Here is a 23,854-nt window from a genome sequence, read left to right as displayed (position 1 = left end):
CATATGTCTTCCTATCAAACCCTATTTTCTGGGACACCCCTGGTTCTCCAGTGCTGAAGACACCGTGCTTCCACTACAGGGGACTTGGGTTTGATCCTTAGTCAGGGAACAAAGATCCCACGTGTGCATGGCTGGGGCCAAAATAAATTTTAAAAAACCCTATTTTCCTATTGCCTTTCATTAGAGGAAAGATATATTTCCTTGGGGAAAAAATTGACTTGAGGACACTATTATCTCATCTTCAACGGTTTGTGTAATTATGATACTATTCTATCCCCTCCGATTAGCTGTTGTTACTGACATTTTATGGAGCTTCGGGTTTGGGTCAAGGTCACACCAGTGGCCCAAAGGGTGGTTGTGTATGAGCCACAACCCAGCCTCCTGCTTCTTCCCCAGCTGGTGCCTCCCCGCTCTTGACCTTGACATTCAAGACCTCAACTTTTGGTGGTTGAAAAATATACGTTTCTGGAAATGTTATAGGCAGAACAGGAAGGGAAGGGCATTCAGGGGACTCCGGATGGGGGCATTTAGAGTTAACTCTCTGCAAGCTCTCAGGTGGCACATTAGGACTGGTTTCCGATGCTCGTGAGGCTGTTCTGTGCAACCTAGGGGCACGTGTCACAAGGCACATGTGTGTGTGTATTTGGAGCCTGAGCTTGATGTGGATTGGGGAAGTGGATTGCTGAGTCCCACTCTGTGCTCAGCCCTGAGCTGGGTCCGGTGGGGGCTGCCTGGGAAGGAAGGTCACCACCCGAGGACCTTCAGGCCAAGTGGAAGACAGGTTTCCAAGATGAGAAATCACTCAGGGACTCTGGGGTCATGGTGCCACCTTGGGGGTGCGGGCCTTGAGCCGGGGGGCTCGTGGAAGGGCTGCTCCCCAGGGCGGTCACAGTGTGGGACACACCCAGGGCCCTTATTCCTCCCCGGGGCTCTCACCCCGACCACAGGGAAACCAAGGAGCTACTGGCTGGGCTAGGCGGGAACATCAGCCTGTGGTTTGGGGGTGGGAGGGAAGGGGAGGTGAGCTGGGGGCTTGGGAGGGCTCCTCACCGGAAGTACCTACAGAACGTGGCCAGGGGGTCTCGGGCACCGCCGGTAGGTTTGCTCCTCGGCGATCTTCTCACCAGCTCCAGGAACAAAACCGAAAAGAAGCCAAACAAGGAAGCAGCAAGGCTTGAAGAAAAGCAGAAGTGGGAGCCTGCAGGCCTGACCCCTCCTGGAAGGGGACTGAGACCTCAGGACCGGCTGGCCCGGCGCTGTTGCAGGCGACGTCTGTGCTGGAGCGATGGCCCAGCTGCACCGAGCTACGTGGCTGCCCCCGGCTCTGCTGCTTCTCTGGGTCCCAGGTGGGGGCTGCCAGGGGAGGGGGTGAGGGGAAGGGTGGAGGGTGGGGATGGAAGGGGGGAGGGTGACTCAGACTGGGGCACAGTCTGCCCACTGCTTAAGATGGACCCCATCCTCGGAGGGCAGGGGTGAGGGTCCATCTCCCCTTCTGCATCCTTCTGGCCTTGCAGGAGCCACAGTGGGACACAGAGGAGGGGCTTTGCCGAAGGTTTGGGGATGAATTATTAGAGGAAGGAGGGCAAAAGGCAGGGCATACCAGAGTGGGTGGCAGGGTGACCGCCGGGCACACCCGGGACGTGCTCGTTGACAAGAGGTGCCCTCTGGGTCATGGGTCTAGGGGGTGGAGGAAGCATGGGGACCAGGCTGGGGCCAGCCCTTGTCTCAGGGTCACGGAGGTGAATGAACAGCCAGGGTGGCTCGAGGGGCCGGGACCTCAGGGGGCTGGTGGTCTCCAAGGAAGGGAGATGGAGATTCCCATCCCATCGGGGAAGGCGAGGGGGAGGGATAAGGGAGGGGGGAGGGCAGAGCAGCTTCAGGGAAGGGAGGAGGAGGCTTGCTCCCCGGAGGAGAGGGCTTCCTTGTGTGATTTCTCTCCTGGGCCTCCAGGGGTGTTCACGGCTCTCAGACAGCTCCTGCGGTCTCGCTAGTTTCATCCTTGTGTGTTCAGTCACTCAGTCGTGCCTGAGTCTTTGGATCCCGAGGACTGTAGCCCGCCAGGCTCCTCTGTCCGTGGGGATCCTCCAGACAAGAATACTGGAGTCGGTCGTTGCCATTTCCTCCTCCAGGGGATCTTCCCGACCCAGGGACTGAACCCCTGTCTGCTTCGTCTCCTGCTTTGCAGGCAGGTTCATTACCACTGAGAAACTGGCCACCTGCTCATGACTCATTTTCCACTGTCCCTCTAGGGGGTTCTTGTGTGTTTGCAGGCTCTGCCTGGGTGGAGGTTTCGTTGTTTCTCTGGTTTCCTCTCTTGCTGGTCACGGGGTCATCCCACGATGCCCAGGGCTGGGGAGGCAGTGGTCGTGCCTACCTGGCCCCTGACTGGCCAGGTGAGCCGTGTTTCCATTTAGTGTAAAGGCGGCACTGCCTGTGTTTTTAAAAACAGCAGCATCAGGAGTCAGGTGCTTTTTCATGATCTATTGAGATGATTCTTTACTGTCTGAGCCTCCAGGGAAAGAATCTGCCTGCAATGTGGGAGACCTGGGTTCGATCCCTAGGTTGGGAAGATCCGCTGGAGGAGGGCATGGCAACCCGCTCCACTATTCTTGCCTGAAGAATCCCACGGACAGAGGAACCTGGGGTCCTACAGTCCACGGGGTCGCAGAGAGGCGGACATGACCAAGCGGCTGAGCACACACAGCGCAGCACCGAGACGGTCACACCTTGTCTTGCGCTTTGCTTTGTGGGGTTTCACAGACATTGCCTTTTTGCAGTTGAACGTCTGTGGTAACCCTACTTTGAGCAAGTCTGTTGGGTCCATTTTTCCAACAGCATTTCCTCCTCTCGTGTCTCTGTCCCATTTTGGTAATTCCTGCAAAATTTCAGACTCTCCACCAGAAAAAGATTACAACTCACTGAAGGCTCAGATGATGCATAGACTTTTTTAGCGATAGAGTATAATATTTTTAAGTTAAGGTATGTAAATTGTCTGTAAGACATAATGCTATTTGTTACACACTTCATAGACCAGAGTATAATGTAAGCATCGCTTTTTTCTTTCGGCTGTGCAGCATGTGGGATCTCAGTTCCCCAACCACGGATCAAACCCACACCCCATGCATTAAAGCATGGAGTCTTCCCCGTTAACCACCAGGGGAGTCCCAAACATAGCTTTTATATGTGCTGGGAAGCTAAAAACTTCTTGTGACTTTCTTTATTGCAATATTTGCTTCACTATGGTTGTCTGGATGGAGGAGGAAATGGCAACCCGCTCCAGTATTCTTGCCTGGAGAATCCCACGGACAGAGGAGCCTGGTGGGCTCCAGTCCAGGGGGTCGCAGAGTCAGACATGACTGAAGTGACTGAGCATGCACAGTTGTCTGGAACCAAATCCCCAATACTGCCACAGCACGCCTATAGCTTTTTTCCTTTGAACTATTCAAGTGGTGATTATATTAAGATATTTGGCCGGATTTTAGTCTTTGATATACGTTATACTGACTTCCTGATAAGAATTGGGCTTCCCTGAAGACTCAGATGGTGAAGAATTTGTCTGCAATGCAGGAGACCGGAGTTTGATCCCTGAGAGAAGGGAATGGCTACGCACTCCAGTATTCCTGCCTGGAAAATCGCATTGACAGAGGAGCCTGGCAGGCTATTGTCCATAGGGTCACAAAGAGTCGGATACAGCTGAGTGACTAAGCACATATGATAAGAATTAGGAACCTTTTCTTGTTTCCTTATTCTCTGCAGATGTTTAAATAAAATTGGGACTGTCTGGTCTTTGAAAGTTTTGAGAGAATTAACTTGTGAAACTGAGTTTCGCTCCTCAATTTTTGGAATGGAAAGAAAAAAGAACTTCTTTCTTCTCTTTTCTCTCCAGTTTTACTGAGGCATAATTAACAAGTAAAAACTGTGTGTATATATGGTGTACAATTACAGTGATGTTTTGATACATGTATACACCATGGAATAATTACCGTATCACTTCACATAGTTATCTTTGGGAAAGGACTCCTTGCTAACACTTATAGGTACTGGTCTACATTAAAAAAAAATCTGTTCTGGATTAATATCGGTTATGTATACTTTCATGGAAAATTACCAGTTTGGGGGACTGCCTTGCTAGTCCGGTGGCTAAGACGCTATGCTCCCGACACCGGAGGCCCAGATTCGATTCCTGGTCAGGGAACTAGATCCCACATGCCACAGCTAAAGATCCCAAGTGTGGCAACTAAGACCCAGCTCAACTAAACAAATAAATACATGTTTTTTAAAAAATGAAGAGAAAATCACCAGTTTTGTCCAAGTGTGCAGACATTTTTGTAGAGGCTTGTGGTTTACCCTATTTTTCTTTTTAATGGTTTACTTGTGTCTTCTTTTTATTTTTTCTTGATCTGGTTACACACAAGAACGTCTGTTTTGTTGTTTGTTTCTCCCAGTTGAAAAATCAGCTTTTCTGCGTATACACTAGTTGCAGTGTTTTTTGTCTCCTGATTCACTAACTTCCGCTCTGGCTCTGCTCTCTCCTGGGTGGGTCTGCTCTCTCCTGGGTGGGTGTGGATGCGCCGGCTCCTCTCCCCTGCTTGTGCTGGATGGTTCACACGTTTACCTAGGGTTTAGTGGGATGGGATTTTGTGATTCTGAAGTAAAACATTAGAAAAACAGAGGGAGACCCTGTTAGAAGAGACAGACAAAGAGGCAGAAAGACAGAGACAGGCATGCAGACAGAGGGACAGGCAGAGAGAGACAGGCATGCAGAGAGAGGGACAGAAAGAGAGGGATAGGCACGCAGACAGAGGGACAGGCAGAGACGATGAGACCCAGAGAGACAAAGAGACAGAAAGTGAGAGACAGATAAAGAGGCAGACAGACAGAGACAGGCACGCAGAGAGAGGGACAGAAAGACAGACAGAGACAGGCACGCAGACAGAGGGACAGACAGACAGAGACGATGAGACCCAGAGAGACAGAGAGACGGAAGGTGAGAGACAGAAGGAGAGCGAGAAGGACAGAGAGAGAGAAGGAGAGACAAAGACACAGAGACAGAGACACAGGGAGACAGACAGGGAGACACACGATGCAAGGCGAAGGCAGGCCCCAGACACAGAGGGCTGGGTCCCGTGGGTGGAGGTGAAGGGGGGCCCAGACCAGGCAGGGGAGCCGAGAGCCAGGCCAGGAAAGATGACAACTCACAGTCGAGGGGACACAGGGCATGGAGTCTGGATGTGGGGCGCAGAAGCAACGTCTTAACCCAAGGAAGGGCTGGGACATTTATCTGTTAAGCACTCGGTGTGTGTCGATTTTACTGATTTGTTATTTTCTAGAAAATCGCATGTCCATCCAGATTCACACACTCGCCTGGAGAGAAGCCTTTTTTCCTTTTTTTGGCTGCACTGCGTGGCTTGTGAGGTCTTGGTTCTCAGAGGGTTACCCATGCTCATTAGCCTGAATTTTCTGAAATGTCGGCTTTCTTGGCCAGACACAGAGGGATGCTGGCAGCTTCGTGTGGTTCAACCTGATATTATTCTCCAGGCATTTGGCGCCCATTATCTCATCCAATAATCCCAGTGTCCTGCGAGGCTTACCAGTCATCACCATGTTACCAGTGAGGCCTCTGAAGCTCAGAGAGGTTAAGTAACTTGTCCCAGAACACACAGCAGACTCATCACAGGACTGAGACTAAAACTCAGATTCTTCTGATGCCCTTTCCACGCCACCGTGGCACTGGCTACGGAGCATCTCAGGACACATCACACCCGTGATGGGGCTGGAGAAGGCGTCTCTGCGGGGCGTCTGCCACCCAGGCCAGAATAGGATCCCCTGACGGGCTCCCAGGAGTGGGAGGATGGGGGCTTGTGGTCAGCTTCGGGCAGCTTTGAACAGAGAACTGTGTGGCCTGGGGGAGGTGCTCACACCCAAGGGTTTGCTGAGGGCCTACTATGTGCCAGACATGTGTAGACCTTTAAGACCTAAGAAGAAGGCCCCAGGGGCTGACATTCTCTTCCACTGATTTAAGAGCCTGACAAGCCAAGTCAAATTAAAGACTTTGACTAGCAAAGCCTTTGACTGTGTGGATCACAATAAACTGTGGAAAATTCTGAGAGAGATGGGAATACCAGACCACCTGACCTGCCTCTTGAGAAATCTGTATGCAGGTCAGGAAGCAACAGTTAGAACTGGACATGGAACAACAGACTGGTTCCAAATAGGAAAAGGAGTACGTCAAGCCTGTATATTGTCACCCTGCTTATTTAACTTCTATGCAGAGTACATCATGAGAAACACTGGACTGGAAGAAGCACAAGCTGGAATCAAGACTGCCAGGAGAAATATCAATAACCTCAGATATGCAGATGATACCACCCTTATGGCAGAAAGTGAAGAGGAACCAAAAAGCCTCTTGATGAAAGTGAAAGAGGAGAGTGAAAAAGTTGGCTTAAAGCTCAACATTCAGAAAACGAAGATCATGGCATCCGGTCCCATCACTTCATGGGAAATAGATGGGGAAACAGTGGAAACAGTGTCAGACTTTATTTTTGGGGGCTCCAAAATCACTGCAGATGGTGATTGCAGCCATGAAATTAAAAGACGCTTACTCCCTGGAAGGAAAGTTATGACCAACCTAAATAGCATATTCAAAAGCAGAGACATTACTTTGCCGACTAAGGTCCATCTAGTCAAGGCTATGGTTTTTCCAGTGGTCACGTGTGGCTGTGAGAATTGGACTGTGAAGAAGGCTGAGTGCTGAAGAATTGATGCTTTTGAACTGTGGTGTTGGAGAAGACTCTTGAGAGTCCCTTGGACTGCAAGGAGATCCAACCAGTCCATTCTGAAGGAGGTCAACTCTGGGATTTCTTTGGAAGGAATGATGCTAAAGCTGAAGCTCCAGTACTTTGGCCACCTCATGCGAAGAGTTGACTCATTGCAGAAGACTCTGATGCTGGGAGGGATTGGGGGCAGGAGGAGAAGGGAATGACAGAGGATGAGATGGCTGGATGGCATCACTGACTCAATGGACGTGAGTCTGAGTGAACTCCGTGAGTTGGTGATGGACAGGGAGGCCTGGCTTGCTGTGATTCATGGGGTCGCAAAGAGTCAGACACGACTGAGCGACTGAACTGAACTGAACTGAACTCTAGCAAAAGACAGCAAGCCACACCCCCAACCACTGTGGGAGCCCCATCACAGAATTACAGGGCTGGTGAGGAGCCGTATCCACAGGGGCCAGGGCGGGGGACGTGTCCTCGGCTTGGTGGCCAGCATTAATGTCACACCTGTCATCTTAGTCCCCCAGCTCCATGACGGAGGACTGTCTGGGAGAATGGCAGACACCAATCTCAGAAATAAAGCATGAGCTTCCTTGAAAATTAAGTCAACAGGAGCTGGGCAAACTGGAGTAAGACCCAGGGTGAGATGCAGGCTGTCAGTAAACTGTGTGTGTGGATGATTTTTCATCTGCAAAATTTGCCAGGCATGTCCGGTACTTCTGTGAACCATCTGGCAGCCCTCCCTCTGCCTTGGGGCACAGCCCCTTGGTGGGAGCAGTGCTTCGGGTGACTGAGCTGCTCCGGGCTGGTGGTATCCTGACAAGCTGGGAGGTGGGAGGTCCCTGGTGGGTGAGAGGTGGGAAGGGCAGAGAAAAGAAAGTTGGGGTCTGGAGGAAAGGGCAGCTGTGGTCTTGGGGCTGACAGAATAGAAGGGGCAGAGTCTCAAGGTGTATTCTGGCTGATGCGGGGCAATTAGCAAGAGATGGGGCAACTTTTGGGGGTGACCCCCAGGGTGTCCTGACCCAGGCCCACCTGATGGAGCCGGACCCGGTTGTGTTTTCCAGGCTGTTTTTCTCTGAGCGGCCCCAGCAGAGTGACGGGCATCGTCGGGGGATCCCTGATCGTGGAGTGTCGGTACAAAAAGGAATTCATAAACAATTCCAAATACTGGTGCAAACCCCCGTGTGTGTTATTGTGGAAGATAGTGGAGACCACAGAGTCAGAGAGAGAGGTGAGGAAGGACCGCGTGTCCATCAGAGACCACCCTGCAAACCTCACCTTCACAGTGACCTTGGAGAGCCTCAGAGAGGAGGATGCGGGAACGTACCGGTGTGGGATCGATACATCATGGTTTGAAGGAATTCTTCGAGACCCCACCTTCCAGGTTGAGGTGTCTGTGGTCCCAGGTGAGTCGTGCCCACTCCCTCCCCCAGTACCAGCAACAGGGTCACCTGAAGAGTCTCAGGTTGGAATAACCAAGGCAGAAATCCCATCAGAGAGCAAACTCTGTGTGTGTGTGTGTGTGTGTGTGTGTGTAGGTGTGTAGGTGTATGTATATTGTGTGTGTGTGTGTGTGTGTGTGTGTGTGTGTGTGTGAGACAGAGAGACAGTCAGGGCGCTGGCATGTCTCCTCGGTCTTGAGCGATGAGGTGCCTGTCGGGGAAGGGGAGGCAGAGAGGCGGGTGTGCAGCTGAGGAGGGCGCCATGGGCCTCCGCACAGAAGCCTGGGGAGCTGTGTGGGGGAAGGTGGGGAGCTGAGTGGAGAGACAGTGGGCGGGGCAAAGATGCTGAACACAGTGGGAGTGCTAACAAGATCTGCAGGCGGTCTCTGGCAGGCTCATGCAGCTGTGACTTGGTGGGGGGGGCGGAACAAGACTTGGGGTGGGGGAGACTCTGGGGCCTCTGGAGGACCCTGACCTCATCATGGGGTTGGGGTCAGGGCTGTTCGGGGTGGTACCTGTGTCCCATTTGGAAACATTCACTTGGCCCCGGGAGGGTCCTGGCTGCGGGGTCCTCCATCCTGCCCCCTTCCTGAGTGATTATTTTGTGTGAAATCAACCGACAAAGGTATCGGGGGGTGGTGGGAGAGTCAGCGGGGCTCCCTGAGTCTGATTTGTATTTCAGCACCATCAGCATCACCAACACCAAGGCCAACCCCACCGACTGTCACAGCCAAAGTTTCAACTGTGTCGTTCACCACCCTGGCCACAGAGGATGCCACCCACAGCGCCAGCAGCCAGGAGGAATACGAGCCCACGCAGAACTGGAGGTAAGGTGCCCTAGGCCCGTGGTGTCCTCTGCCTTGGGGTCTATTTGGTCAGGAGCCCTGTCCTCGTTGACTGGGGCCTCTGGTTCCCTTTGCACCCAGGCTGGAAGCCGGTCTGCGTCTCCTAGCTTGGGCTATAGGGGCCACACTGGACCTGCCCTGGGCTCCGAGAAAGAGCTCAGGCCGGGCAGAAGCTGGGGGTGGAGGGAGGGAAAGCTACATTTAATGAGAGCTGGTGCGACGATATCCTGCCAGGTGCATGCTCAGTGCTCCACCTGGGTGTCATCATCTGCTCCTTACTCCTTCACCACCATCACCCTCAGTTTATGGATGAGTAAACAGGCTCCGAGAGGTTAAGTGACTGAGTGGGTAATACAGTCACGGAGGCAGGCTGCCTCCCAGGCCAAGTTTACATGATTCCGAAGTTTTAGCTTCTTTCTTCCAAATTTGTGATTCTAGACCTTTTTCTGGCAGGGGGAGGTAAAAAAAAAAAACCCGGGAGAATCTGACAACATTTATAGTTTCTCTCCCTGGAAATATGCGTATTGTCTGAAATCATTTCTGGGATTCACAGACTCCCTTTTTAAAACAAGTAATCAATTAATTTTTATTTTTGGCTGCGTGGGGTCTTCATGGCTGCATTGGGGCTTTCTCTAGTTGCAGTGAAAGTGAGAAAGTGAAGTCGCCCAGTCGTGTCCGACTCTTTGCGACCCCATGGACTGTAGCCTACCAGGCTTCTCTGTCCATGGGATTTTCCAGGCAAGAGTACTGGAGTGGGTTGCCATTTCCTTCTCCAGGGGACCTTCCTGACCCAGGGATCGAACCCAGGTCCCCTATATTGCGGGCAGACGCTTTACTCTCTGAGCCACCAGGGAAGACCTAAGTTGCTGTAATAGAGGCTACTCTCGAGTTCCAGTGCGAGGGCTTCTCGTTGCAGTGGCTCCTCTTGTTGCAGAGCATGGGCCCTAATGCGTGAGCTCAGTGGCTGCAGTGTATGTTAGTTGCTCAGTCGTGTCCAACTCTTTTCGATCCCATGGACTCTGGCCAGCCAGGCTCCTCTGTCCATGGGACTCTCCAGGCAAGAACACTGGAGTGGGTTGCCAGGCCCTTCTCCAGGGGATCTTCCCTACCCAGGGATTGACCCTGCGTCTCCTGTGTCTTCTGGGTTGGCAGGCAGGTTCTTTGCCACTAGTGCCACCTGAGTTGCGGTGCACGGGCTTAGTCGCCCTGCGGCATGTGGGATCTTCCTGGACCAGGGATCGAACCTGTGTCCCCTGCATTGTCAGGCAGATTCTTAACCGCTGGACCACCAGGGAAGCCCGAGACTCCCTATTCTGACACCACCTGGCGCCCTGCACGTCGATTCCAGAACTGGACACCTGGGAGTCAGCACAGACTCCAGCATCCTGTGAGGCTCGTGAGGCTCAGTCTTGTAAGACGGCCTGACTTCAGATGCCAGGGCCCTTTGGGGATGCTCAGATCATCACAGTTCTGATCAGTTGGATACATGACCCGCTTGGGTTTGGTAATTGCTTAGGTCATTCACAGAATGTAGAGAAGTGCTATACATGCAGTTTTATCATAAAGTATAAAGGTCAGGGGGCTTCCCAGGAGGCGCTAGTGGTAAAGAACCCGCCTGCCAATGCAGGAGACATCAGAGACGTGGGTTTGATGCCTGGGTTGGGAAGATCCCCTGGAGGAGGGCATGAAAACCCACTCCAGTATTCTTGCCCGGAGAATCCCATGGACAGAGGGGCCTAACCATGAAGGCTCCATGGGGTCCAGCCTACGGCTGCAGGCAAGAGTCCACGGGGTTGCAGAGTCAGACACGACTGAAATGACTCAGCACACATGCGTAAAGGTCAGGACCAGTCAATGAAGAGACATGTAAGACAAGGTCTGGGAGGGTCCTAACTGCAAAATTTCTATGCCTTTTCCCAGTGGAGTTGAGGGGCATCACCCTCCCGGGACTTTGATGTCTTTACCAACCAGGAAGTTCCTTCAAGTCTTGGTGCCCATAGTTTTTACTTGGGTTTCATTGCACAGATATGACTAATTGAATCATTGCCCACATGACTGACCTCAACCCCCAACACCCCTTTCCACTTCCCTGAAGTTCAGGCTGGCTCAGAGCCCCAAATCTCTCATCACATGGCTGGCCCTTCTGGTGACCAGCTCCCAGCCTGAGTCAGGCAAAATCCCAAGGAGATCCAAGCAGCTTGTGAATCACAAAGGTGCTCCTGTTACTGGGAAAACCTCAAGGATTTAGAGCCTCCCTTCCAGGAGCCAGAGGCAAAGGCCAGTCAGATTCTTTACTGTACGACACCCCAAGACCCCTCCACTGGCTTCCTGACAATCCAGGTGACAAGCTTTATATCAGGCAAGGTGGGATTCAGGCCCCAAACGTGCCGCCTTCAGAAACAACCTGCACATGCACACCTGGGGAAGGGAGCTGGGTTTTTTAAACAGTAATTTTATCTGCTTATTTGTCTATTTGTCTCTTTATTTATTTTTTCCTGTGCTGGGCCTTTGTGGCTGCACAGGCTTTCTCTAGCTGCAGAGAGTGGCGCTTACTCTCCAGTTTTTCTGCTCGGGCTTCTCACTGCAGTGGCTTCCCTAATCATGGAGCACAGGCTCGGTAGCTGTGGAACCCGGGCTTCCTCCCTCCGCAGCTTGTGGGATCTTCCTGGGCCAGGGACCAAACCTGTTTGTGTCCCCTGCATTGACAGGTGGATTCTTCACCACTGAACTGCTAGGGAAGCCCCAGAGTTGGGTTTTGTATAACTGAAGCTTGTACAGTTCTCAGGGGAGGGGGGTGCATCTTTAAGAAAAAAAGACGAGAACATTATGGATGCCAGTTAGGCATAAAAGAAGGGGCCCAAGCAAGGGAGGGGCAGAGCCCAAGCTGTGTCAGTTCCCCAGGAAAGCAGCTGCTGCTGACCAAGTGTGAAGTGGTAGAGTTTCAAGGTGATGTTTTTGCAGCCAGGTTTGTAATTGCAAAAGACTGGGCAAAAGAAATGCCCATGGAGGGGGAGGAGTTAAATAATTTATGGTCTGTCCACGCAATGAAATACTATGCAGCTGTGAAAAAAAGCCCCGCAGGGAACTTCTGTATGTAGTGACATGGAAAGATCTTCAAGATGCATTGTGATGTTAAAAAAATAGTGTTTTTCACTGACTCAGTGGACATGAGTTTGAGCAAGCTCCAGGAGATGGTGATGGACAGGGAGGCCTGGCGTGCTGCAGTTCATGGGGTCGCAAAGAGTCGGACACGGCTGAGCAGCTGAACAACAGAATTTATACCAGCGGTCCCCAACCCTTTTGGCACCAGGGACCAGTTTTGTGGAAGACAGCTTTTCCACAGACAGGGGTGGAAGTGGATTGTTCAGGCAATAATAAGAGAGATTTGGGGGGTGGGGGGTGGTGAATGGGGAGGTGCTCACCTCCTCTGTATGGCCAGGTTCCTAATAGTCCTCTGGTGGGTACTGGTTCATGGCCCAGGGGTTGGGGACCCATGGTTTATACTATGCCCTTTTTATGTGATAAAAGGACAAATACAAAAATAATGTATATTCTTATTTTCTTGCATTGAATAAAGAGGCTCCGGAAGGTTCTTAGGTGCACCGTGTGAGTCTGTTGGGGGGATTTAGGTAGACGGGGGTTGAAAAGGAGGCTTTACGCTGTCTGCCTTTTTTTCAGTGGGCGCTTATCTACTGAACAAGCGAGGGAAGGCGGGACCCCCTGCCCCACCCAGCCCACCCTGTTTCCTCTCAGGCTCCACGCGCTGCTGATCTCCTTGGCCCTGCTGCTGCTCCTGCTGGGGGGCATCTCGCTGCTCGCCTGGAGGATGGTTCAGAGACGGGTCAAAGGTGAGTGAGCCCCCCACACCCGCCCGCACCCCACCCGAGGGCAGGCCGGCCCCGCCCACACCTTCTGGTCCTAGAGGAAATGCGTCTGGGTTTCCAGAAGGGTCATCAGCTGTGTCTCCCCTGGGACCACATGGCCTGGGTGACCCTAGAGGGCAGGCCCGGAAGGGACTGTGTGGCTGAGAGGAGGTGACTTTAAGGCAAGAGGCCTTTCCCATGGCAGGGCCGGGGTAGGTGCTCGTGAAGCAATGTCCCTCTTCCGTCCAAACCCTTCCGTGACCTCCTACAGCCTCCAAAGTCCAGGCCTGCCCAGCATGGTCAGGCCCTTGGCAATCTGCCCGTCCTCACACCCTGGAAGGCAGTGGTTTCTCAACTTCCTCCGCGTTTGCTCTGGGCACCTGGGGGGCCTGCCCTGCCCCTCACCGGCTCACTCCTGATGCCCTGAGTGCTGCTCTCCGCTTTCTTTCCTCTAGGCCCTCTTCCTGGCCCCCAGAGGGCAGGTCAGGGCCCCCTTCAGGGTGAGCCTCTGTTCTTCCGCCGTCAAAGCCCCTGTCCCACCAATTTGTCACACCTGCTTCCTAGGCTGCCCCCCACCAGCCCACGCAGCTCCTTGAGATCAGAGACCCTTACCCAAGAAGGTATAGGAGCAGTGTGTGTTGAGTGAAAGTATTATTTAATATTATTTAATTTTATTTAATATTGTCACAGTGGCACCCAGGGAGCCTGTGGTCCAGCCACTCCCCTCTGAGCTCAGATTAAAAGAGAAAATAAGATGCCCCCAGCATCCTGTCTGGTGCTCAGTAAGTAGGGGCTCAATAAACACTTGAGCAAATTAAATACATAGAAGAACAGAGGAACCAGTGACGCTGTGACCATCTTGCTGGTGGGTGGCCCAAGTTTTATCTGTGTCAGCTTAAAAAAAATCCACAGCGTGAGAGTTATGAGCTAGGTTTTATCTGGGGCAAAATGAGGACTGTAGCCTGGGAGACAGCACCTTAGATAGCTCTGAGAAACTGCTCCAAAGATTCAGGGGGTGGGGAAAGGTCAGCGTATCTGTGATTTTGGTGAAGGAGGAGGAACACAGGCCATCAAGCACACATTTTTCCAGGAGGTTTCTATCAGTCTCAAGAATCTTCTGCTAGTCACAGGGAACAGTTGTCACCATGAAGGATGTTCGTGCTTTTCTAGATTTGGGGAGATGCAAGGATTGGGCTCATAAAAACCAGCCCCTGAGCATATCTGACTATCTGAAGACCGCGCGCAGATGCCTCGCTCCTGCTCTCCACCCTGAACTCCTTTCGGGGGTGTTGAAGCAGCTGCATCAGCACCTGATTTGATCTTTGCAGAGGCAGATGGCAGGTGCCCAGGGCAAGTGCCGTTTGTACTTGATTCCTGTAGGAGAGCAGCTTTCTGCCTGAGATGGGTGTGAGCCTTAAGGTTCCTTCCTGGACTCAGAGTTCTTAATTCCATGTGCACAGAGTACCTGGGCAGAGGGGATGTTTGTTCAGAACGACCGATGCTGAGCCTTTCAGGGCTGCAGTGAAACCCTGGTGGCTCTGCCCCACGCCTGCAGTGCTAAACTGGGAGTTGGTTCTTACTGGGAGCAAAAGGGGAGACCCCGCTTTACTCTCTCACCTCCAGCATCCCTGTGGGGTCCAGCCCCTCCCTCCAGCACATCTCAGGCCTTTAGCAGTGAAATCAGCCTCAACATACATATGCTTGATGGATGGAAAGAAAACCACTTCCTCTTCCCCATCTGCTCTTCCCATATCGCTTCTGGGAACCATCGCCTGAAACTTTAGCCCACACTGCTTTACTGCATGGGGGTTTTCCCAGCCTGGGTTGTCTCAGAACTATGGGTGTCAGCGATCCCAGGGTGACCTTTCACCTAAAAAGCGTCCCTCCCCTTCAAAAACGGGGTGTGTGATTGCTGTAGAAAATTGGAAAAAGAAGGAAAACACAGAGAGGGAAAGAAATTCACCCTAATAAATAGAAAGAAGAACTTGCAGCACCCAGAGAAAACCAACCACAGACGGTTGAGTCACATCCTTATGGGCTCTTGCAAATCTGACTTCTTAAAACGTTTGCTCCGTATGTAATTCCACTTTCGTTTTTTTAATTAAAATTATGCTTTGTTGTTGGCTTGGTTTTGGTTGTGCTGGGCCTCCGTGGCTGCGTGCGGCCTTTCTCCAGCAGTGGTGCGTGAGCTTCTCGCACCAGTGGTGCGTGCTGGTTTCTCTTGCTGGAGAACACGGGCTCAGTAGTTGTCGCACGTCAGCTCAGTTGCCCAGCAACATGTGGGATCTTCCAGGACCAGGGATCGAACCAGTCTGTGTCCCCTGCATTGGCAGGTGGATTCCTAACCACTGGACCACCGGGGAAGTCCTGTAATTCCACTTTTCAACCTTAACATACTGTATGATTTTCCCTGCTGATAATCTCCAAATCCCTGAGTGCAGAGTTGACTTGTGTGAGTGGATCACACCTTGTCAAGGGATCTTTGTTTAACAGGAGAAAGGCTTTGTGTTCACGTAGCCTCTGTCTCTCCCCTGCTTGGCATCTCAGCGCCTGTCTCCCGGCTACCTCTGGGAGAGGTCAGGGTTAGTGACCCCTGGTGGTCCTGCTGGCCCCAGCCTGACGCCTGCCCTGTGCTCACTCTCGGTTCCTCCCCTGAGCCCACTCTTGTCATTCACTTACTCATTCATTCACTCGATCACACAGCAAAGCCATCCTGAGCACCTACTGTGCACCAGGCCCTGTGCTGGGCTCTTGAGGACCCTGTTGTGACCAGGGTAGACTGGGTCCGCCTTCAGCGAGCTCCCTGTTCAGCTGTCTGCCACCCAACTCTCTCCATGTTGCCTTCCTTCCCAGGGGTGGACTCCCATCTCTTCCTCACCAGCTTTTTCCCTCCTTCCCATCAAATCCATCTGAGTTGAAGATATAGAGGATGGTAGGGAGCCGGCCCATAGCTTCTGAAACAAAATATGTTCATACCTCAAGTGGCGCTAGTGGTAAAGAATCCACCTGTCAATGCAGGAGACATAAGAGACGCGAGTTCGATCCCTGGATCGGGAAGATCCCCAGGAGAAGGGAGAGGCTACCCACTCCAGTATTCTTGCCTGGAAAATCCCATGGACAGAGGAGCCTGGCAGGATACAGTCTACAGGGTCACACGGAGTCGGACACGACTGACATGGCTTGGCACACACGCACTTGTTCGTACCTCAGAGCCCTGGTTGCACGCTCTGTCTACAGTCCACAGGGTCATACAGAGTCGAACATGACTGAAGTGACTTAGCAGGCACAGCACGTGTTCATACTTCAGAGCCCCTGGATGCATGCCCCATCGAGCCAACCGGTGAGGTTCACCAGACACCTCTGTCGTCCGTGACCTTGTGTCTCCTGACTCTGGGAATCTCACCACTGACTTTGGGACTCCCTCCCTGAGGCTGGACAGCGTCTCTCCCTGCAGCACCCAGCAGGCTCTGGAGCTGCCTGGCGGAGATCCTAGATCAAGGGCGCTCTGCTGTGTGGGCATCACCTGCCCCCCTCAGCTCCCGGGGCCCCGGGTTGAAAGCGCCAGGGAAGCGCAGAGCCGCGCCCAGAGGCAGGACCCCAGACACCGTGTTGCAGGTGCCAGAAACAAGAGGCTGTGTGACCTGAGCTGGGATCCCTCAGAGCAGACAGGGTTTCCTGTCTGGGAGGGCCTGACCCCCAGGCCAGGGGATCACAGCAGATAAACCCGGTGACTTTGTATAGTTTGATTCTCTAGGTCTCTGCAAGGTCACTTCCTTTTAATTATTTTATTTTAAAAAATTTTCAGTTCAGTTCAGTTCAGTCACTCAGTTGTGTCCGACTCCTTGCGACCCCATGAATCACAGCATGCCAGGCCTCCCTGTCCATCACCAACTCCCAGAGTTCACTCAAACTCATGTCCATCGAGTCGGTGATGCCATCCAGCCATCTCATCCTCTGTCGTCCCCTTCTCCTCCTGCCCCCAATCCCTCCCAACATCAGGGTCTTTTCCAATGAGTCAACTCTTTGCATCAGGTGGCCAAAGTACTAGAGTTTCAGCTTTAGCATCAGTCTTTCCAATGAACACCCAGGACTGATCTTTAGAATGGACTGGTTGGATCTCCTTGCAGTCCAAGGGACTCTCAAGAGTCTTCTCCAACACCACAGTTCAAAAGCATCAATTCTTCGCCACTCAGCTTTCTTCACAGTCCAGCTCTCACATCCATACATGACCACTGGAAAAACCATAGCCTTGACTAGACGGACCTTTGTTGGCAAAGTAATTTCTCTGCTTTTCAATATGCTCTCTAGGTTGGTCATAACTTTCCTTCCAAGGAGTAAGTGTCTTTTATTTATTTATTATTATTATTTTTTTTTGTAAGTGTCTTTTAATTTCATGGCTGCAATCACCATCTTTGGTGATTTTGGAGCCCCCCAAAATAAAGTCTGACACTGTTTCCCCATCTATTTCCCATGAAGTGATGGGACTGGATGCCATGATCTTCGTTTTCTGAATGCTGAGATTTAAGCCAACTTTTTCACTTCCTCTTTCACTTTCATCAGGAGACTTTTTAGTTCCTCTTCACTTTCTGCCATAAGGGTGGTGTCATCTGCATATCTGAGGTTATTGATTAGGGTTTGTTAAAACACAGCTGGACTTCATCCCCAGTGTTGATAATTCAGTATGGCTGTGGTGGGGCCTGCAAAACTGCATTTTTTTAATTGGTAAAAAAAAAAAATACTTATCAAATTTGTCATCTTAACCATTTCTAAGTTTACAGTTCGGTAGTGTCAAGGGTGTTTATATTGTTGCAAAGGAGGCCTCTGAATCTTGTTCATCATACAGACATTCCCTGTTAGATGAGTGCCCTTCCTTTCTCATCTCCCTCACCTGGAAGCGTGGAGTCTGAACCACCGGATCCCCAGGGAAGTCCCTAAGGGACGTTTTCACGAGTGGCTGTTTTGGGAACCACCTTTGTTTGATCCCTTCTCCCCCAGCTGGAGCCTTCCTGCTTCTTCATTCACTCATTTCCTCATTCACTAATTCACCCACTCAACAAGCCCTTGAGTTCCCCCCATGCTGCTGGCCTGAAGCGATAGGTCCCCCGGGCTGAAGTCTCTAGGGAAAGGCTTTCCTCCAGGTGGACCACAGGGATCCACATCCTGCCCCATTCTAGGATTCAGTCTCCTTCCTCTTCTCTTGCCTCTTTAGCTGGAGAGAAACCAGAGCCGCCTCAGAGCCGCAGTCAGGTAAGGAAGGTTCCAGCAGGAGGTGTGTCAGGGTGGCCGGGAGGCACGCAGGGGATGCTAGGGACCCAGTCTGTCGAGTTAGCTGGTGGAGGTCTGTGTGGATCCCACACAGATAGAGCGAGGTGATCACTTAGAGCTGGGAACAACGCCTGGGAGGTCTGGTCGCTGGGTCACCGTGAGCTCTGGCCAGCCTGTTCCCTTCCAGGTGAAGGGGAGGGGCGGAGGGCCCTCCAGCCCAGCTGTTGACCTGACCATTCAAACACTCCCCAGAGAGGACCTGAGTGGGGGAGGGGGAAGGCAGGATGGGAAGGCTGGGGCACCCAGAGCGCAGAGGGGAAGGGCAGATGCTTGCAGGGACACGGGCCTCTCTAGACTCCAAACCCTGCACTCCTGTCCACCGCAGGCTGCCGAGCAAACTGAGCCCAGCTATGCGAATCTGGAGCTGCAGACGTGGCCCCTTTCGGGAAAGCCTGTTCAACCCATGCGGGCAGAGGTGGAATACAGCACAGTGGTGAGTGCGAGGGCCCAGCTCCCGTCTTGCGGACCGCAGGCCATGGCAGAGGCATCGCCACGTGGGGTCCGGCAGGCGGGGAGGGGAGAGAGGCTCGACTGGTCACCTTGTGCTTCTGAAGGACGAGGAGACACAGAAAACCAGTCAACTGCTGGGGACGTCTCTGGCGGTCCAGCGGCTAAGACCTGGCCTTCCAATGCAGGGGGTGCAGGTTTGATCCCTGGTTGGGATCCCACATGCCTCTTGGCCAGAAAACCAAAACATGAAACAGAAGCAATATTGTAATAAATTCAATAAGGACTAAGAAAGGTACATCAAAAAAATCTTAGAAAAGAAAAGAAAATGAAGAAAGTGGTGTAGATTTCGCCAGACCTTGGTGTCTCTGTGGCTGAGGGGTTGCGTGGGAGATGAAGGGGCTTTTGGAATGGCCAGTGGATAATCAAGAGTCAATAAAGTACAGCATTTATTAAGCACCTACTATGTACCATATGGACTTCCCCGGTGGCTCAGACGATAAAAGAATCTACCTACAATGCAGGAGACCCGGGTTTGATCCCTGGGTGGGGAAGATCCCCTGGAGAAGGAAATGGCACCCCACTCCAGTACTCTTGCCTGGAAAATCCCATGGATGGACAGAGGAGCCTGGGAGGCTACAGTCCATGGGGTCGCAAGGAGTTGGACACGACTGAGCGACTTCACTTTCCCTTTCATGTACCAGGTGGGCTTCCCTGGTGGCGCTGGTGGTGAAGAATCTGCCTGCCAATGCCGTAGACACAAGAGACGCGGGCTCCATCCCTGGGGTGGGAAGACCCCCTGGAGGAGGGCGTGGCAACCCACTCCAGTGCTCTTGCCGGGAGAATCCCATGGACAGAGGAGCCTGGCGGGCTGCAGTCCATGGGGTCGCACAGAGTCGGACATGACTGAAGCGACTTAGCCGGCACGCACACTCATGTACCGTACACTCCATGTTAAAGCCGGTGGTTTTTCACTGTTTTGGTCCCATCATCTCTTTGGCATGAACTCTACTTTTTAGATTTTTACCAATGAGCCCCTGTGGGTCAAGCCGTAGGCACAGCATTGAAAAGTGGAATAATGGAAGAGGTTGCCTCCCGTCCCCACCCCGTGCAGGGTCATAACTCACCCTTGAGTGGAAAGAGTTTAGGCAGAGGTTGAGGGATTAGTTGTTAGAGAAGATGAGAAGGAGGTTTGAGCGTCAGACACGTGGCCCGGGACTAGCAACATCCTAGCTTTTCTAGCTTTTGGTGACTAATGACCCCAAAGCAGACCCCAGGCACCCCCAGCACTGGTGCTGTGTCTTCAATAGTGATCAGGGCTCCTGGCCTTTCCCAACCGATAGAAGTTGATCAGAGGCCAGACAAGAAAGTCAGGCAAGGCTCTGTTGGGGCCCCTGCTGCGGCAGGAGGGAGCAAGGACAAGCAACAGTCTTCCTTGCTTGGGGGCCGGCGGTTTCTTATACGGGGTGAGGGGAGGGGTGTGTCTGGGGTCGGGCCAGAGAGGTGGCTTAGGTGTTTTGCTAGCCTCTTGGGTGTTGATCTATGCAGGGGGCATGCGCACGCAGTACCCTGCTTTTGCTCTAGGCTCCTCAAAAGCGGCAGTTGGGTTTTTTGGTCTCTTTGTATCTCTAGTCCAGAATTTGCCCCAGCTGTGCATGCCTGCACTTCTGTCTAGTCCCTTAGAGTTTCTTTGGATTTTGTTCCTCAAGGAGATGTTTGTCCAGGTGCAAGCCCTGCAGCAAAGGGTCTCAGGTCTGGCATGTCTCATCTTGACCAGGTGGGGGCAGAGCAGGTGGGTGGATGGGATTTTGGAGACCCGCCTTTGCAAGAGAAAGTGGGCAGGACGGTGAGGACCAGTGGAGCCTCCACCATCCCCCCGCAGTGGAACCTCCCTCAGGGCACCCCTCTGATGTCTCCTCCCTAATCTGGGATTCCCACGTCCCCGGCCTCTCCCTGAGCGTCTGCTCTCCGTCTCTGCAGGGCCCGCCCAGCGACGATCTTCACTACACCTCGATAGTGTTTGACTCCCGGAGCCAGGATTCCAAGGCCGACAGGATTCCCTCCGAGACGCCAGTGTACAGCGTGGTTAAGAAGACATAAGCTCATGTTTCCAGCCTTACCAGCTGGAGGACTCTGCGGGTCACAGGAGGCCCAGGGCTCAGCCTTTACCCGTGAGCCCCCCTCCACCTCCTCCCCTTGTGGTGACCACCAAGGCAGCTGGGCTCCCCAAGGCTGCCCGTCTTGCGCCATCAGCCAGGCTGGCTTCACTGAGGATGTCCGGGAATGCGGTTCTGGATGGGCATCCCACTGGCTCTCGAGGTCTCTCTCCTCTCTTCTCCGCTTCATCCCAGCTCCAGGTGGCTCCAGGCAAAGGCGTGACTCTCGTAGTATGGTACCTACGAATGGCTTTGTAAACCACAGCCCCATGGAAGTGTCTGGGGTTGCTGGGAAGTGGGGAGAACTGGTGAAGAGCCAGGAGAACTCAAAGGCATTGAAGACTGGGTCCCCCTCTTCTTACGGACAAGGAGACCAAGACCCAGGGAGAGGAGAGGCTTGCCCACAGCTCCAGAACGAGTGGCACACTTCTCTGGACTCTTGGAATTATCGTTAATTTAAGAGAGATTAATAGCCATTGAAAGTATCTTAAGAGAGCAGAAAAATATTATTTAAACTTTGCAGCTGTATCTCTGCAATATTGTATGAAAAGTCCTTTCTTTTGCAGCCGAATAATATTTCACTGATGTATATATCGCCTCATGCTCATCCATCCATTCATCTGTCAATGGAATGCTTCTATATTTTAGTTCTTGTGAAAAATCCAAGTTATGAGCTTGGTGTACAAGTGTCCCTTGGAGACTGCTTTCAATTCCTTTGGGTATACACCCAGAAGAGGAATTGGTGAATCATGTGATAACCTATTTTTAATCTTTGAGGAACTGCGATACTCTTATCAGCAGGAGCTGTACCATATTACGTTCCCACCATGGGTCTCTCACGTCCTCACATGCTTTCCAGCACTTTTTTTTTTAATAGTAGCGAACCTAACGCATGTGAGGTGGTATCTCGTTGCAATTTTGATTTGCATTTCCCCAGTGATTAGTGTGGAGAAGGCAGTGGCACCCCACTCCAGTACTCTTGCCTGGACAATCCCATGGACGGAGGAGCCTGGTGGGCTGCAGTCCATGGGGTCACTAAGAGTCGGACACGACTGAGCGACTTCACTTTCACTTTTCACTTTCATGCATTGGAGAAGACAATGGCACCCCACTCCAGTGTTCTTGCCTGGAGAATCCCAGGGACGTGGGAGCCTGATGGGCTGCCGTCTATGGGGTCGCACAGAGTCAGACACGACTGAGGCGACTCAGCAGCAGCAGTGATTAGTGAGGCCGAGCACTGTCCACGTGCTTACTGGCCACCTGTGTATCTTCACTGAAGACATGTCTATTCAGTCCTGCTGCCCGTTTTCAAATCGATTTCTTAGTTGCTATTGAGTTGTCTATGTATTCTGGATATTCAGTCTTATCAGATATATAATCTGCAAATATTGTCTCTCATTTTGTGGGCCAAATGTTTACTCTGTTGAGGTGTCTTTTGAGGACAAAAATGTTGGCATTTCATGAAGCTTAATTTGTCCATTTTGTTGTTGCTGCCGCCTGTGCTGTTTAGGTCATATTCAGGAAATCACTGTCAGATCTGAGGTTCTGAAGATTTTGTCCTTTGCTTTATTCTAGGAGTTTAATAGTTTTAGGTCTGACTAGCTTTTGGAGAAGGCAGTGGCACCCCTACTCCAGTACTCTTGCCCAGAAAATCCCATGGATGGAAGAGCCTGGTGGGCTGCAGTCCATGGGGTAGTGAAGAGTCAGACACGACTGAGCGACTTCACTTTCACTTTTCACTTTCATGCATTGGAGAAGGAAATGGCAACCCACTCCTGTGTTCTTGCCTGGAGAATCCCAGGGATGGGGGAGCCTGGTGGGCTGCCGTCTATGTGGTCGCACAGAGTCAGACACAACTGAAGTGACTTAGCAGCAGTAGCAGCTAACTTTTTAGACTAGTTTTGGGTTTATCCTTCTTTTTCTGGCTTCTAAAGTTGTACAGTTAGGGGTTTTTATTTGAAATCTTTGCCCTTCTTTTTAATGTAAGCATTTGAATTACCCACTTAGCCCTGCTTTCACTGTGTTCCATGAGTTTTGTAGATTGTGTTTATGCTTCCACTTATCTTTAAGTGTTTTCTAATTCTCTCTATGATTTCTTCTTTGATCCGTTGGTTGTGTATGAGTGTGCTGTTTCATTTCCACAGGTTTGTGAATTTTCCAGTTTTAATTTTTTCCCTTTTCGAGTATTTATTGAAACATGAATAAACATAAAATTGATTGGTTACATAGTCAGTGTCAATTAGTTGTTTTAATTCCATCTTATAATACCATGTAATGTCTTGTAAGAAAAAAAACTTTTTAAGCCTGGAGTAATGCCTTTACAGTATGAACTGGACCAACCATCAGACGTGGCTCCTCCCCATCTCAATGTGAATAAAATGCTATTAAAGAACAATGAAGAGAGTCCAGTTTAACTTTCGTTATTTATTTCTAACGTCAACCTGTTCTGGTCAGAGAAGAAACTTTGTATGATGTCTGTCTTTTAAAATCTATTGAGACCTAGTTTGTGGCCTCATCTTTGGTCTATCTTGGAAGATGTCCCATGTGTACTTGAGAAGAATGTGTGTGTTGGGCTGGAGTGTTCTGTTTATGTCCGTGAGATCTAGTTGGCTTACTGCGTTGTTCAGTTCTCGGTTTCCTAACTTATCTTCTGTCTGGTCATTCCTGCGAGTGGGGTATTGAAGGCTCCAGCTAGTAATGTGGAGCACTGTGTCTCCCTTCGATTCCATGTGCTTTCGGTTTGTGTATTTTGATGGTCTGTGGCGAGGTGCCAAATGACGTCTAATTGCTGTATCTTCTTGCTGTTACAACATACCCACGTTTATGTTGTATGAGACAGACAAACCTGAAGGTCTTTAGGTGACAGTTTGTTGGAGTTTCTGCTACTTACAGGAAGCTACATTTCAAACTGACGTAATGCTCTAGCTCACAATCTTTTCCTGTTTTGCCAGGGATGTTTGCTAAAACTTCACCATTCGCCCAGATGGAGGGGATGTTGGTTTG

The 23,854-nt window shown here is 51.5% G+C and overlaps 1 protein-coding gene across 1 annotated transcript; it reads left to right on the top strand.

Annotated features, from left to right (window-relative positions):
* The first annotated feature begins 1,237 nt into the window (after positions 1–1,237).
* Positions 1,238–20,795, top strand: CD300A (CD300a molecule). The gene is made up of 7 exons (XM_068979036.1): positions 1,238–1,346; positions 7,838–8,179; positions 8,907–9,042; positions 12,814–12,908; positions 18,133–18,170; positions 18,574–18,681; positions 20,676–20,795. Exons 1-7 carry the CDS (start codon positions 1,286–1,288, stop codon positions 20,793–20,795), a joined length of 900 nt encoding a protein of 299 aa, XP_068835137.1. The 5' UTR covers positions 1,238–1,285.
* The last annotated feature ends 3,059 nt before the right edge of the window (positions 20,796–23,854 follow it).

This window comes from Capricornis sumatraensis, chromosome 8 (genome assembly GCF_032405125.1).
Source record: "Capricornis sumatraensis isolate serow.1 chromosome 8, serow.2, whole genome shotgun sequence".
Taxonomy (NCBI): Eukaryota; Metazoa; Chordata; class Mammalia; order Artiodactyla; family Bovidae; genus Capricornis; species Capricornis sumatraensis.
Note: the sequence above shows the minus strand (reverse complement) of the source record. Positions and strands in the feature narration are given on the sequence as shown.

Excerpts from the sequence above, each read along its gene's own strand:
- CD300A (XM_068979036.1), top strand. The coding sequence starts at position 1,286 with ATGGCCCAGCTGCACCGAGCTACGTGGCTGCCCCCGGCTCTGCTGCTT. Across the intron at positions 12,909-18,132 it reads GGTTCAGAGACGGGTCAAAG|CTGGAGAGAAACCAGAGCCG; the intron begins GTGAGTGAGCCC and ends TTGCCTCTTTAG. Across the intron at positions 18,171-18,573 it reads CGCCTCAGAGCCGCAGTCAG|GCTGCCGAGCAAACTGAGCC; the intron begins GTAAGGAAGGTT and ends TGTCCACCGCAG.